Source organism: Periplaneta americana, chromosome 2 (genome assembly GCF_040183065.1).
Source record: "Periplaneta americana isolate PAMFEO1 chromosome 2, P.americana_PAMFEO1_priV1, whole genome shotgun sequence".
Lineage (NCBI taxonomy): Eukaryota > Metazoa > Arthropoda > Insecta > Blattodea > Blattidae > Periplaneta > Periplaneta americana.
The window spans coordinates 12641717-12658670 of NC_091118.1; the positions used below are offsets into that span (position 1 = coordinate 12641717).

Sequence of the window (16954 nt, forward strand, 5' to 3'; positions counted from 1 at the left end):
CTACTGTCACTACTCCTGACATTACTGTAGTTATGGCTACTGTCAGTACTACTGACATTACTGTAGTTATGGCTACTCTCACTACTGCTGACATTACTGTAGTTATGGCTACTCTCACTACTGCTGACATTACTGTAGTTATGGCTACTGTCACTACTACAGACATTACTGTAGTTATGGCTACTGTCACTACTACTGACATTACTGTAGTTATGGCTACTGTCACTACTACAGACATTACTGTGGTTATGGCTACTATCACTATTACAGACATTACTGTAGTTATGGCTACTCTCACTACTGCAGACATTACTGTAGTTATGGCTACTGTCACTACTACTGACATTACTGTAGTTATGGCTACTATCACTTCTGCAGACATTACTGTAGTTATGGCTACTCTCACTACTACTGACATTACTGTAGTTATGGCTACTATCACTACTACAGACATTACTGTAGTTATGGCTACTCTCACTACTGCAGACATTACTGTAGTTATGGCTACTCTCACTACTGCAGACATTACTGTAGTTATGGCTACTGTCACTACTACTGACATTACTGTAGTTATGGCTACTCTCACTACTACTGACATTACAGTAGTTGTGGCTACTGTCACTACTACTGACAGTACTGTAGTTGTGGCTACTGTCTCTACTACTGACATTACTGTAGTTATGGCTACTGTTACTACTACTGACATTATTGTAGTTATGGCTACTGTCACTACTACAGACATTACTGTGGTTATGGCTACTGTCACTACTACTGACATCACAGTAGTAGTGGCTACTGTCACTACTACTGACATTACTGTAGTTGTGGCTACTGTCTCTACTACTGACATTACTGTAGTTGTGATTACTGTCTCTACTACTGACATTACTGTAGTTGTGGCTACTCTCACTACTGCTGACATTACTGTAGTTATGGCTACTGTCACTACTACTGACATTACTGTAGTTATTGCTACTGTCACTACTACTGCCATCAGCTTCACTCAGCCTAGTGAACTGTCACCTAGCTGACTGAGCTTCCTCTGACCAGATTGTTTTGTCTGTTGCAGAAGCTCAGAGCTGCGGCTGAGATCTTGGCCAACCTGGAGCAGAAGGACAGCCAAAGCAGGACTGAGCTACACCGGGCAGCGGAGCGGGGGGACACACACAGGGTGCAGCTGCTCCTGGATGCAGGCAGCCTGGTGAACGCCGAGGATCGTAATGGCCGCACGCCCTTGTGGCTGGCTGCATGTGAAGGCCGCCAGGATGCGTGCAGGGTGCTGCTGGCTGCCGGGTCGCGGCTGGATTTGAAGTCACGACCATCTGGCCGCACAGCTCTGCATGCGGCTGCAGCCGGTGGGCACCGTGCAGTGTGTGAGCTGCTGCTGGCAGCTGGGGCGCGGCCCAGCGAGCCTGATGGTGATCTAGACCAGTGGACTGCACTGCACTATGCAGCATGTCGTGGCCGCGCCCCAGTGGTGCAGCTGCTGTTGCAGCATGGCGCTGAGCGGGGGGCGAGGGATAAGGAGGGACGGACGGCCTTGGACCTGGCGAGTCTGTACGGGCGCACAGAAGTGGCGGCCATGCTGCAGGACTGAGCAGGCGCAGTGCTGCCAACTCGACAGCAATTCCATTATACCACAGTAACCAGCGGGAATGTGTTATGTTGGCATCACTGCTCTGCGTGTAATGCTGTTACTTCATTGCTCTAGGCTGTCGTTACTCTCGTGTTGTGTGGCTTTGTTGTGGTTGGAGCTTGATACCTTATTATTATTATTATTATTATTATTATTATTATTATTATTATTATTATTATTATTACTGTAATCAATAGTCGATTGTCTTTATAATTATTGTTCAAATTGCTGTACACAATATCCAAATAAAAATATGTTAAAATTGTTTATGTTGGTATCACTGTTTGTCTAAAACTTGCAGTATTGTTGTTATTGTGTGATCGTGATACGCCACTGATCCATCAGCTTCTGAACTGGACTATTTCAAACACAGTAAGTATGTCGTCTCGCCCTGTCCAATGACCTTGATACGCCACTGACTTCCGTTACTGCTCCTGTTCCTCACACGCACATCAATTCTGCGGCTAATTTTTATGCTTAATAATTTATTCGCAATATGAGAAGAAAAGCATTTCCGTTGGCATCACTGTTCCAGCACGAACTCGACATCCAGGCCAAGAAACTTGTATTAGTTACGTCCATAAAGTACGCCACTGATAACTTCAAAGACTCACACGTTTTATCATCGTCTACTTTGTGATCGCCATATTGTAAAAGAGGTGAAGGCGTGAAGTTAGAGTCAAAGAGTTTGTAATACTTACTAGAGACACATACCCGTGAGTGGCAGGCAAGAAAAATGTCACAAATTGAATCGGCTAGCATCCACCATTAAAGGGAGTGCTTGCAGCGCGAAATTCGAAAACAGTACCACAATACATTGATGTAGCATGGTGATAGACACTGTTTTAAACATCTTTTACAAAGGATGAGTCGTGATGAAATGAACATGAATGCAGAGGAGCGCTATATTTATTAAACTACTATAATGATTCATCTTTGGCGATATTCTAAACAATAAATTACATCACCCATATACACTCGGGATAAGTGTGCGGAATATTGAATAATGGCAATGTCAACATTAATTTTCAGTATTACTAGTATTGTTTAAGGACTTAATAATGAATATTTACTGTAATATTTAAAATGATCTATATTTCAGTCCTTTCATGCAAAGAAATAGGAAGGTATATGGTACTTCGAAAATATTTAGTATTGAAATATGAGATCATAAAAATTCTGGAAACTGATTTAAAATATAATGAGAATAAATTTTATCATAAAACAATCTATTCATTGTGTAGCTAATGACCACCAGTTTGAGGTCAGTACAGACTTTTTAATAAAATTAGTAGTGGTAATAGTAGGCCTAGTAGTAGTAGTGGTGATAGTAGGAGTAGTAGTAGTGGTGATAGTAGGTGTAGTAGTAATGGTAATAGTAGGAGTAGTAGTAGTGGTGATAGGCGTAGTAGTAGTGGTAATAATAGGCCTAGTAGCAGTGGTAATAGTAGGCCTAGTAGTAGTGGTAATAGTAGGCGTAGTAGTAGTGGTGATAGGAGTAGTAGTAGTGGTGATAGTAGGAGTAGTAGTAGTGGTAATAGTAGGCGTAGTAGTAGTAGTGGTAATAGTAGGCGTAGTAGTAGTGGTGATAGTAGCAGTAGTAGTAGTGGTAATAATAGGAGTAGTAGTAGTGGTAATAGTAGGAGTAGTAGTAGTGGTGACCTGGTAATAGTAGGAGTAGTAGTAGTGGTGACAGTAGGTGTAGTAGTAGTGGTAATAGTAGGAGTAGTAGTAGTGGTGACAGTAGGAGTAGTAGTAGTGGTAATAGTAGGAGTAGTAGTAGTGGTGATAGTAGGAGTAGTAGTAGTGGTGATAGTAGGAGTAGTAGTAGTGGTAATAGTAGGCGTAGTAGTAGTGGTGACAGTAGGAGTAGTAGTAGTGGTAATAGTAGGAGTAGTAGTAGTGGTGATAGTAGGAGTAGTAGTAGTGGTGATAGTAGGAGTAGTAGTAGCGGTGATAGTAGGTGTAGTAGTAGTGGTAATAGTAGGAGTAGTAGTAGTGGTGATAGTAGGCGTAGTAGTAGTGGTGACAGTAGGAGTAGTAGTAGTGGTAATAGTAGGAGTAGTAGTAGTGGTGATAGTAGGAGTAGTAGTAGTGGTGATAGTAGATGTAGTAGTAGTGGTAATAGTAGGAGTAGTAGTAGTGGTGATAGTAGGCGTAGTAGTAGTGGTGATAGTAGGAGTAGTATTAGTGGTGATAGTAGGAGTAGTAGTAGTGGTAATAGTAGGAGTAGTAGTAGTGGTGATAGTAGGCGTAGTAGTAGTGGTGATAGTAGGTGTAGTAGTATTAGTGGTGATAGTAGGAGTAGTAGTAGTGGTAATAGTAGGAGTAGTAGTAGTGGTGATAGTAGGTGTAGTAGTAGTAGTGGTGATAGTAGGTGTAGTAATAGTGGTAATAGTAGGAGTAGTAGTAGTGGTGATAGTAGGTGTAGTAGTAGTAGTGGTGACAGTGGGTGTAGTAGTAGTGGTAATAGTAGGAGTAGTAGTAGTGGTGACAGTAGGAGTAGTAGTAGTGGTAATAGTAGGAGTAGTAGTAGTGGTGATAGTAGGAGTAGTAGTAGTGGTGATAGTAGGAATAGTAGTAGTGGTGATAGTAGGAGTAGTAGTAGTGGTGATAGTAGGTGTAGTAGTAGTGGTAATAGTAGGAGTAGTAGTAGTGGTGATAGTAGGTGTAGTAGTAGTGGTGATAGTAGGAGTAGTAGTAGTGGTGATAGTAGGAGTAGTAGTAGTGGTGATAGTAGGAGTAGTAGTAGTGGTAATAGTAGGTGTAGTAGTAGTGGTGATAGTAGGAGTAGTAGTAGTGGTGATAGTAGGAATAGTAGTAGTGGTAATAGTAGGAGTAGTAGTAGTGGTGATAGTAGGTGTAGTAGTAGTGGTAATAGTAGGAGTAGTAGTAGTGGTGATAGTAGGAGTAGTAGTAGTGGTGATAGTAGGTGTAGTAGTAGTGGTAATAGTAGGAGTAGTAGTAGTGGTGATAGTAGGAGTAGTAGTAGTGGTGATAGTAGGAATAGTAGTAGTGGTAATAGTAGGAGTAGTAGTAGTGGTGATAGTAGGTGTAGTAGTAGTGGTAATAGTAGGAGTAGTAGTAGTGGTGATAGTAGGTGTAGTAGTAGTGGTAATAGTAGGAGTAGTAGTAGTGGTGATAGTAGGTGTAGTAGTAGTGGTGATAGTAGGAGTAGTAGTAGTGGTGATAGTAGGAGTAGTAGTAGTGGTGATAGTAGGAATAGTAGTAGTGGTAATAGTAGGAGTAGTAGTAGTGGTGATAGTAGGTGTAGTAGTAGTGGTAATAGTAGGAGTAGTAGTAGTGGTGATAGTAGGTGTAGTAGTAGTGGTAATAGTAGGAGTAGTAGTAGTGGTGATAGTAGGTGTAGTAGTAGTGGTAATAGTAGGAGTAGTAGTAGTGGTGATAGTAGGTGTAGTAGTAGTGGTAATAGTAGGAATAGTAGTAGTGGTAATAGTAGGAGTAGTAGTAGTGGTGATAGTAGGAATAGTAGTAGTGGTAATAGTAGGAGTAGTAGTAGTGGTGATAGTAGGTGTAGTAGTAGTGGTAATAGTAGGAGTAGTAGTAGTGGTGATAGTAGGTGTAGTAGTAGTGGTAATAGTAGGAGTAGTAGTAGTGGTGATAGTAGGTGTAGTAGTAGTGGTAATAGTAGGAGTAGTAGTAGTGGTGATAGTAGGTGTAGTAGTAGTGGTAATAGTAGGAGTAGTAGTAGTGGTGATAGTAGGTGTAGTAGTAGTGGTAATAGTAGGAGTAGTAGTAGTGGTGATAGTAGGTGTAGTGGTAGTGTGTCTAGTTTTTGTGTCAATAGTAGGCCTAGTAGTAGTGAGACCTAGTTAGTGGTAGTGGTAATAATAGGCCTAGGTAGGCCATCAGCTATATTTTCACTAATTTCTTTGCATATAATACAACCAAAAACTAGAAGTACACACTGTACAAAACGGAAATTACGTGATACAAAACAGTTTCAGACAGATAGCCTATATTCTGAGGATTTTCTTATGCACTCTGCTATTATAATCCACTGTAATGTGATGGCATCTAATCCTTACATACATTGTTGAAACCAACCTTATAAACCTGATTAATGTGTTTCTGGAAAAACCTTATCCAAGAAATATTCCGACATTCTGTAAACACATTCAAAGGAGGAACTGCATTTGGAACATTCTTCCAAATATTAATATATGCATGCTTTTCTGAGCATCCTACAATAGTAGCTATGTTCGGACAATTATTTGCGGCGCAGTATTTCACCACTTTCTCATTATTTCCCTTCAGGTGTACTTATATTTATTCGTATTCCTCAATAAGCATGAACTGCTCGTACTTCCGGCGAAGCTTCAACTCCCTTTAATGGCGGCAGAACAGTTGTTCAATTTTGTACGCGAAACTAGCGCCGTTGGTGTCTCTAGTTATATATTACAAACTCTTTGGTTAGAGTTTATATCTCTGATATGGGAAGAGGAAAACTTACCTACTAGGCCTAACATAGCCCTATCAATAGGCAAATGCGTTTCCCTGTACACCCCTGCATACTGAATCAAACATTTACACTTATAATACAGAGCATTGAACACCCCTGAGATATTTTTTGGTATTCAGTGATCATACATAGCTTACATAATTAACATCAGACGTAATTGAGCCTGATTTATTCTTTCCATTAACCTCCACTGCCGACATAAGTATCCGGTATGGACATCAGTTTCTTCTGTATGTGTGGGTTTTTCCCCACCCCCACTCTTAATCGGTATAGCCCTACACAACACGAGAATGAATCTGAGAGTGAAAACTCACGGTTTTGAAGGAACTTAGTCCTGTAGCTAACAAGTTAGGCTTCCTCGCAAAATAATAGGCCTATGTTACACAAAGTGCCTGCCTATAGCCTATGTATATTTTCCAGTTCCTCTTCCAGTTTGTAATTTTTGTAGGCCTGCAACTTCAGTTCTATGATATCTCACTAAAGAGTTTGATTAATTGCTTAAGGCTTTTAGAGGACTCCTGAATGCCCACTATTCTTGGCAGCTGATTAAGGTCGTTCCTGATGTGAGTTACAAGTAATGTTGCCAGCTGTCCCCTGTTGTATGGGCTGTCCAATATTTGAGATCGGAGAAACTTGTCAGATATGAATTCCATTGCGACTCCAAACATCCCGTATTTTACGAATATTATTACGACGGCTAATTCTATAAATGGTGTTGAAGATGTTTATTATTTAAGAGAGACTTATCTACAGAACAGCCTACAGTCTACAGTCCGCCACTGCACAGCCCAACACACCGTCCTTCCACCAGCTCCTTCCAGTTGTTGTGGCTTCCTTATTTTCAGTCGTAGCGTACCACGTCTGCATAAGGCCACAAGCGGAGAGAGGCAGGCGAAGACCAACCAAAGATGTTCAGAGAAGAGGCTGGAACAAGTCGGAAGGCCTAAACCATGTTGCTGATGACGACGACTTACTTTCAAGGGCTGCTTGTGCAATTTCGTGACGTTGAGTTTCCGCATAATCAGTATGAAGAATCCCGTAAATATTTAGTGAAACAAGTTCTGTAGACAATAAAAGCACCGACAACAAAAAGCGTGTACTTACTTACAAATGGCTTTTAGAGAACCCGGCTTGCCTCAAATCCATTGTAGTATTATCCTCCCATCAACGTCTCGGCCTCCCCAAAAGTCTTTTTCCCTCAGGCTCAGTTCTCACAACTAACACTCTATACGCGTTTCTGAATTCAGCCATAGGCAATAGGGTACACCGCGGTACTTGGATAGCTGGGTAATTTTGATAATGTTGAACGTTTGCAAGTGTTGCTGGGGGATTCGTGTCGCCGCCTTATAGTCTACGTTTTATAGTAAGAAGAAGTGCGCAGGCTGTGTACAGCATAATGGTACAAGTTAGCAGAGAAATCAGTGAATCCAGGTGTCTGTGTAGTCATTTGTCTTTATCTAGGTAGAATGTGAACGCTCGTTGTTTCTGTGAATTATAAGTAGTCTATGTGTTCTCTTGTCTTAAGTTTTTGTATAATTAAGGCGTAAATTTTCCTAAGTCGCTAAGACAAATGTCGGAATGAAACCTAAAAGAAATGGGCCACGGACCTGCATTCTTATCCCCATGACCCCGGTAATTATTCTACATTAATTAATAATTACGTCTATCATAAATCCATAAATCAGTCGACCTCCTGCCTAAAGGCCAAATTGGCTAGTCTCTTACTATATTGAGACAACTCATCCTGCCTAAGGTATTTCCGTGGTTTTCCTAAGGCGTAAGACAAATGTCGGGATGAGCCCTAAGAGAAATGGGCCAAGGACCTATATGCCCTTCCCCATAAATTACTCCTTTTTCTAACAAACGACGTAATGCCCTAGTTCAGAGTCTATAAAATTACGAAATACATATGCGATGTCCCTCATGTAGTCGCAATGCGAAAGGACAGGGAACCTTTCAATTTGCAGATTCAGAATTCACGACGACTCTTCTGACGGTCTTCACCTGCCTTGTCATCGAACAACAGACGACAGAGTCTTCTCGACTCCTCCTGCACTGCGAAATGACACAGTTCATTTCAATGTGCAGATTTACACCAGCCATTTCCTCCTCGTCCCGTCCCGTGATCACTTGATCACATTTCCGTCCCCTCGCGTATGTGGTAGGCCTACCTAAGAGGTTACGTCCATTTTCGGTTTTCCCCTTCAAAATTTTCTAGAGCTCCTTCAGTGGAGCAGCGTAACCCAGAGTGAGACTAGTGCCCAACAGGTTTGGAGCTCACATATTTAGTTTCTTACAGCCCCGAACCCCTTCCAAGGACGCGTTTCGCGTACCTTTTAAATTTGTCCTCCCAATTCTCCTCTTTAAATTCAATTCAATTCCCTGCATGCATTAGCTATCGCCTCGTTGAACAGTGGCGCATTCCGTTGCATAGTTTCTGTATCATTTTACGGTATCTTTTTGTTGGCGCGCGGGGAAATTTGATTACAGTATTAAATACACTAATATTTAATTAAACACAATTTAAAGACTTTTCCATTATTTAAGATGATAACCTAAATTAAGTTATATGAAAAATTACGCTAGAAGGAGCGGAGTAGAGAGAGAGCGGTGGCTGACAATATGGTGTCCGTTATACGATCCCCACAGATATTTCATGTCTCATACATAGGCTTATATAGAAAAGTAGCCTACAATGACAACAAAAGGAGGTGAGATGAATGTAGTATCGCCTGGAATGTCACCCTGATGTCTTTCATTACAAACATATGATATCGACTGGAACATCGACCAGGCACTCAAATTCGCAATGTTGATGGTTTGAGTAGCAATCCAGATGCTACAACTGCGATTCCGAATATTATTGCTTTCTTGGAAGATCCGTCTATTTTCCCAACACCATCATCTGATATAGCTACAGAAACTGCCAAGCATTACATTCTGCCAAGAGTCCATAGGCCTGCTTATGTAAAAGATGATTGGCCAGAGCAAAGCTAGAGTCATCGTTTGGTGCATTTATTGGTAGACATTTGGAACTGTCAGTACAAGATGGCTGTCTGTTATGGGGCTCAATAGTAGTTCCCCCCCCCCCAATCTTCAAAATCGTGTACTAAATTACTCCAATACCGCAATCCAGAAATTTTGAATATGAAAAGTTTAGGTCGTAGCTAAATATGTTTGGTGGCTGGTTTTGGTGCATCAGCTGAGAGTATTGTTAAAACCTGTGCAGTTTGTCAGCTGCCACGACCAAAGCTGCCTAAGCAAACTGGCTCATCGTGGGGGAAAAGAACCCAAATTATATATTTGACTGATAATGGATTGGCCGGGCCGTTCCAGAGGCAAAACTTCCTAGTTTTAGTAGATGCTTTTTCAAGATGGGTGAAAGTTGTGCGGCTTAACTGTACAAATGCCCAAGCCGTTATTGTGTCACTCAGACGCATTTTAGACACGCATGGATTGCCATCAACAGCAGTCACACAATTTACTTCAATGGAATTCAATACGTTCCTACAATGGAATGGAATTAAACATGCCACTACAGCCCCGTACAATCCATCTTCTAATGGATCAGTCGAACGCCAAATTTGTGAAGTGCAGAACTCGTTGAGGAGGCTCTATCGGTCGTGGGAAGTTCGATTATCAAGATTCTTGCTGAGGCAACACACTGACACGAATGTCAATGGATCTACACCAGGGGAGCTGCTTATGGGAAGGATCAGATCAAACCAAATGGTTTCCATAATAATAATAATAATTAATAATAGTAATAATAATAATAATAATAGTAGTAGTAGTAATAATAATAATAATAGTAGTAATAGTAATAATAATAATACTAATTTTATTTATTTTATTTATTTATTTTATTCAGAATATTAACGTGCAAAACAACAGCACAAGGCCAATTACAGTTCAGCACAAGATACAAAACAAAACAAAACAACAAATGATGATGAGAATGAATGATAGAAAATGGCAGTGAGATGAAATACAATCAATATAATAGCCAACATTAATCATTGACCAAATGCAACAAAATAAATAGCACAAATAATTATTAAAATTAGCACAGAGAGATAATTAAAATAATGGCAATTAAATAAAATGAATTAATGAAATCATATAAATGAAGACTGGAATCATATAAGCAGTATTGTAAAAATATGCAAATGACGAGAATAGTATGATACATATCTTAACAAATGGCATAAATAATAAAACTGACATAAAAACTAAAGAAGTATATACTACACATTAAATGGATCCTAGTTCGATCCATGCAAATTAGCATATTTAATACATCTGCAGATAATAATAGTAATAATAATAATAATAGTATTAATAATAATAATGGCAATAATAATAGTAATAATAATAGTAGTAATAATAATAATATTAATAATAATAGTAGTAATAATAATAGTAATAATAATAATAATATTATTAATAATAATAGTACTAATAATAATAATAATAATAATAATAATAATAATAATAATAAATTACTAGTAATAGTATTGACGAGCTGTCAGTGGAGTGTCAAGCTGCTTCACAATGGGTTGAATAATTATGAATAGTAGGAAGATTATGAACATTACGCTTAACATACAGAAGGCAGTCGAGAATAAACATTGACGGTAACGTAAGTGTTATGCTCTGACCTGGATTCCAACCCACGACCGGGGCTTCCACATAGTATTGATTTACAATTATCAATATCATGCGTAGAAAACTCCATGTTTGTGTTGTTTTCCCTGGTTACCATGGAGCTATTGATCAAATATTAATGAATGTGTGGAAAAGTGGCACATGGGCAGTATTATATTTCTCTGTTGTGAGGCAAACATTCTGAGAAATGAGGGCGACAAGCGAGCCATACACGAACACTACGATGGCTTTCCTCCACATACATGATAATGACATAAGATTTGAGGCTTTCGAATTCGAGTTCAACTGCCTCTAATAAACCTCAGCACAGGTTGATAACCCGAAAAGATTCCCTAGAAAGGAGTCGTTGATGTTTCTAGTAGCCAGAGACATTGCCAGTCCTGGTGTGTTTGTGTTACGACCCGCTTCACAAAATGTGTATCAGCTCTGCCAGAGGTGACATCTGCATGTCATTCCGTCTGTACCGGTATCTATGTTGTTTGCTTTCATCACAATTTGCTGGACAGCAACTTCTTGTTTCCATGGTTAGCTGCCCAAGCTGCTCATTTCCAGAACAGATGAACTCATGACATCTGTCCCTCTCTTAGCTAACAATAGTTTTTTGTTCTTTTTTAAGCATTATGCTCACCACACTTCAGAATTTAATTGGTAAACCTGTGGCCCGTGTACATAGTCGTAACTCATAGTCTACATCAAAATCCGTTAGCACATATTTTCTTCCTTCCTTCACATTTATTTGTATTTGTCTTCCTCCGTGACATGTTTCACTGTTCATCCAGCCAGGATTCAGTCGCGTCACAGACTTAATGGCTTATTTATTGATCATGCTCCAAAGCCTGCTACAGCAATCACGTGACCTTGCGTTGTGGGCTGTGGTTGGGAATCCCGTAGCTGTTTGCTGCATTGCGGGCTTGGCTCTTGAAGTATTTGCCAGCTTCTTTGCTATCCAGTGTTTGCAACGCATCTTATTGTGTTTCATAGTAAGTGGGGTTGATATTGGTAAGTTATGTATCCTGCAGCAATTCTAGCATTTCCTTACTGAAACAATAGTTCGAAGACAAACTTTATTATCCTTCTTACTTACATTTTGTGTAGTTACCATATCTCTTTACCACAGTGACGTGTTACAAACCAGGCCTGTAGAGTGCTCAGTCAAACGCCACGAATCTGCCTCTTATTTCCTCTGATTCACGATTAGGCCTAGACGTAATCATTCAAAATGTGGTAGTTTCCTCATTTCAGATAATATTTAAAGGTTTTTGTGTTCATTAATTTTTTTCTCTGAGATTCATATTCTGTGAATAAAGGATCAACCAATGCTATCAGTAATTTGTCGGCAGACTGTTGCACGCTTTCAGTAACACAGAAGAGGAAACAGTCTGGATTTGTACACAAAATATACTGTATCTGTCAAATGTATTAGTAACATATCTTAGTTCACTTGTAAATTGTTCAGTTTAAGTATAGCGTAGCTACGTGTAAATTGCTTGTGTACAAGTTCCCATAAAAGCTGTGTGTGTGATGCAGTGAATTCTGGTTCCAGTTTCCTGATTCGTCAGTTTCGTTGCCTTGGCAGCTTCAGCATTCCCCTGCGCACTTCTTTCCAGTCTTGTAACTCTCCACGTTTCCTTGCAGAGTAAGTATAAATATCAGTGCTGAAGTCGTATTTCAAGCTACTATGAGGATTTTCTTTAACATACAGATATAATTCTAAACCTAATAGGCTACATGGACTAAGTGCGATCAAACAAAATTAGACGTAGTCTGTAGATTTCATTGTCATAATAGTTAAAGTTCCACTATATTAATTATTTTGTAGTTTTTTTTCTAATTTGCATATATATAATAGTGTTTGCATTTCAATAATGGATTTCAGATTTCTTGTATCATAATTCTTTCACTAAAAGACAATCCACTGGATTTTGCTGATTTTATCGCAGTTGTTGCCTGGGTCTTCTTGAAGTAAGGCATTCAATGTATTAGACATAATATTTAGATTATTATTATTATTATTATTATTATTATTATTATTATTATTATTATTATTATTATTATTACACAGTACCTACAGCAAACTGAAATTCCCGACTAATGATATGCAGACATTCCAATTATTTATTAACAAAATAATGTTGAAGTTTATTTATGCGCCTCCTAGTGGTAGTTTTTATAAACTAAATTTTTTAAGAACTATTCTGCATAAAAAGTCGGTGTATTAAAATCTATTAAATGTATTGAAGTGGGGATGATTTTTAATTCATGTAAGAGCTTATCAATGACATCCGACTTCCTTCAAGTCATTGTAAAATGCGTTACAAAATTCAAATTCAAATTCAAATTTATTCACAATTTACAATTGAAATGGATACATATGAATATATACTCGAAATGAGCATATGCTCGTACTCGGGTACAGTTCAGTATTCTATATAAATTTTAAAGAGATCAATATTAAAGTTGATGTTAGAAATAATAGTAACAATAATAATAATAATAATAATAATAATAATAATAATAGTAATAAAACAAAAATATTTACAATAATAAAATAAATACTAAGACGGATAAAATAAAATATAAAACCACCAGCGAGAGTTAACACAACTTAAATAAGCATATAATAACCAGAAAAAAAAAATGACGAACTCGAAAATCAACAGAAAAGTTCGATGTATAGCAGACGGCAGCAACCGCCGTATTGAAATTGTGCTATGCATTATTTCCCCGTTTAGAGTTTGGATTCGCTCCCGGTGCCCAGCCCTGAATTAATCAATGCTGATGAACTCACCGGGTATCAAAGCTGGTGAATATGAACAATTGCAGCTGTCAGGTTTGTGATTGCTTGCCCTGTGTAGCGCTTGGTGGACGACAGGGGTGCAATAAGAAGTTAACAGGAAATCAACAATGTTGGCACATTTTATAATGCCTAACGGGCTTGCCAAAAGATCAAACATATTGCAAATGAAGACAATGCCCTTTCATATAGGCTTAATCTAAAAAGAGGAGAAAACTGTGTATTAAAACACATAATTATTTTAAGATTTTAGGTAATTTCACATTACATGACATGGATTTTCAAATACCGTTTTGAACTATCCAAATTAGCTTTGTGATTATTGTACAGACCGTGTCGAACGGGACGGTACCGCTATTTTACCAAGTCCTGGTAATACAAGGACATCATTTTATTTTTATTAAAATTTCTGATATTAACCTGGCTATACCTTTGGATCAACGGTTGCTACCCCCTTCCACGACTGGAGTTCGATGGCGTAATATACAAACAAATCACTTTACTAGGTATAGGAGGGAAGAAAAGTAGTTCATCCATTTATGTAAACCAGGAAATATCACGCTATTGAGTTTGATAATTTTCATTAGGATTTTGTTTAATCAAAATACAGTACAGTATTAACAATGAGTGTTTTTACTCACGAACTGAGCTGTCCATATGGACGTATTCATTATGCAGTGTATATTATACTGTCTACAACACATTAGCGTACAATATAGAGAATGAAGTTAAATTGAAAAATAATCATAATATGGATATTTAAACACATTTTTCAAAATTGTGGCGGTTCATTTCGATACAGGCTTCAGTTCTAATGTGTGTAATTCCAATTACCAGTTTCGTCCTTCGTACTAGTAACTCATGTTGAAATAATTCTGTAGGCCTACCTACTCTGTAAAAGAGTACCTTACGTACTGTACATTCAATCTTCACTTCTGCCCAATCCGAAAAGATAAAATTACTCAGACATGCTATCTACTGTCCGTCCAAGTGGTTATGTAGCAGGATCGTAGAAAGGAGAGAAATCACGTGACAATTAATTACTTAACGAGGCCCTTTTATTTAAGTTATTTTAAACAGTTGTATGGGTATAATATTACGTAGACGTCCAATTCCTAACAGAAATTAATGTTCTCAGAAAAGAGCTAAGACAGTCCAGCCACTAGCCTTTACAGAGAGGCGAATAGAAGCAGGTGGGGAAAACCGGGATGCGACGTAGGCAAATGGACGACAGTACCTGTGCGAAAATGATGCAATATTGAATGCTCTTTCGTCATTGGAAAACGCGAACATATTTTTGGAACGTACTGTGACGGTAAGGCTACTCTGACTGTATATGCAGTCTTGGATCTGTGTGGAGGACGGTTGAACTTCATTAGTAGAAGGGGTGGGAGTGAAGTACATTCAAAAACTCAGGTACAATAAAAATTGAAGTAAAAATAAAATGATGTGTCTGTACAATCGTTTCAGTAAAAATATCACTTATTATAACAACTTTTAAAATAAAATATGCTTAAATATTGGTTAATCATAACCTAAATTCAGTGATCTTTTATCTATGAATTGATACACATTTCGTTAATAATTCAGAAATGCCTGAATTTTCAGAATTTTTGTGGTGTAGTAGAGTTTATTCTCTCTCCGCCAGGAAGAAAAGCATCCGTACGAAGGAGTATTTTCTATTACGAATATGATAAAATGATCGAAAGAGAAATTCCTATCAAGCAGCGTTGAAATAATTAGAGCTAGCCTATGCTAACTGTAAGACAAAATTGTGACATGGAGTGTGTTAGGTTTTATGACAAGATAATGAAAGATCGAAATTTGTAACATAAAGTAAGATGATCTGGAAAATACTGAAGATAATGGTCGTGGCGAAATGAAGTCCACGCTGTATATGAATCCAAAGTTTTGTGTGTCCTTTCAAGATTGACGATTTCAAGTTAAAATAATGAATCCTACAATGTCTTTAATATTTTGAATAGCAGCCTAGAAGAAGGATGTAACCCTCATTTCTCATGTCGCCCTCGGTAGCGCAGTTGGTATAGCGCTGGACTTCTATGCTCGAGGTTACGGGTTCGATCCCGGCCGAGTTCGATGGCATTTAAGTGTGTTTAAATGCGACAGGCTCATGTCAGTAGATTTACTGGCATGTAAAAGAACTCCTGCGTGATAAAAATTCAGGCATACCGACGATGCTGATATAATCTGTGCAGTTGTGAGCGTCGTTAAATAAACAATAATATACAGTGAAACCTGTTCAAATCGGAATCTGAATAATTCGGAATCCTGTCTATTTCGGAACAATTTATTGGTCCCGGTGAAATTCATATGTATTATGTGTAATTTTTTCTGACTAAAATGGAAACTGTCCAACGCGGAAACGGAAACTGTCTGCTACTGTTCAAAACGGAAATAATATTTTGGACGCACTACTTTAATGTAAACTATATTTTGAAACAGTATGTGCTTTCAATGAATGTACGAAATACGTAGGTCACTAAGATAAAAACAAGTATTCTTTGCAAAATTTTGAGCTGCGAGGGTGTGTTGGCCTGGTGGTTATAAATTTTATTATCCTACTGACTAGGCAGACGAGTCCCTTCAAAGATGTTGAATGCTTCACTCCTGTATACAGTCGTAGCTGAGGTAGAACGCAAGTGTATTAGTGATTTCGTGATAATGAAAAAAAAAAGTTGCGTAAAAATGCTGCACTATCATTAAATGATGAAGTCAAAGTCATCGAGGAAAATTAGAAACAAAGCGTATGGAAAATAATGTTGAAATTTAGGAATGGAAAAGTCAGGTGTAACTTAACACTTTCAAAAATAAAGGCCGTATCATGAGTGAGTGGCTTGCGGTCAGTAATAGTGACGTAAAAGGAAAGAGAAAACAACTAGTCAGGTACATAGAAATAAATGAAATGTTGTGGGAGTGGATTCTTCTTGCCCTTTCAAAGGTCATGCCAATTTCTAGACCCATTCTGCGAAGCAAACCCTTGAACTGGCAAAGAAATTAGATAATCCAGAATTCAAGACTTCTAGGCTCCTAGTCCAATTAAATAATGTGCTGTGATATACAGTATAGTATTATAGTATAGTGTTAGATATTAAATTTAGTGTAATTAATAAACTTTATAGTGTTTAATGAGTGAGCTACGATACAATTTATACAGGAAATGAGATTTTCATCAATTAAATAAGCGACAGGAAGCTGATTTAATGTCAGTAGTGTTAAACGGAACGTTTTGTAATTCCTACAACTTGCAGCATACTATTTTGTTTTTCATTCATGCAAATGATAAAATATTTCATCTTAATTTCACACCTGAATAACACGGAAATCTGTCTACAACGGAAAAAAATTAGGACCA

General features: G+C 38.2%; 2 protein-coding genes across 10 annotated transcripts in view; both read left to right on the plus strand.

The window, feature by feature from the left end:
- The window catches only part of LOC138713461 (golgin subfamily A member 6-like protein 22), a 76540-nt gene extending 74637 nt beyond the window's left edge, over positions 1–1903 (plus strand). For all 9 annotated transcript variants that reach the window (XM_069845612.1, XM_069845642.1, XM_069845633.1 and 6 more), the window contains one exon: positions 1070–1903. In XM_069845612.1, the coding sequence (XP_069701713.1) occupies positions 1070–1597 (528 nt within the window). In that variant the 3' untranslated portion in view covers positions 1598–1903. The remainder of the gene's footprint in view (positions 1–1069) is intronic.
- Positions 1–16954, plus strand: part of LOC138713749 (ankyrin repeat and death domain-containing protein 1A-like) — a 97513-nt gene that overhangs the window by 64069 nt on the left and 16490 nt on the right. Inside the window, exon 2 of the mRNA XM_069846130.1 lies at positions 12331–12423. The gene's annotated coding sequence lies outside the window, so the exon portion shown is untranslated. The remainder of the gene's footprint in view (positions 1–12330; positions 12424–16954) is intronic.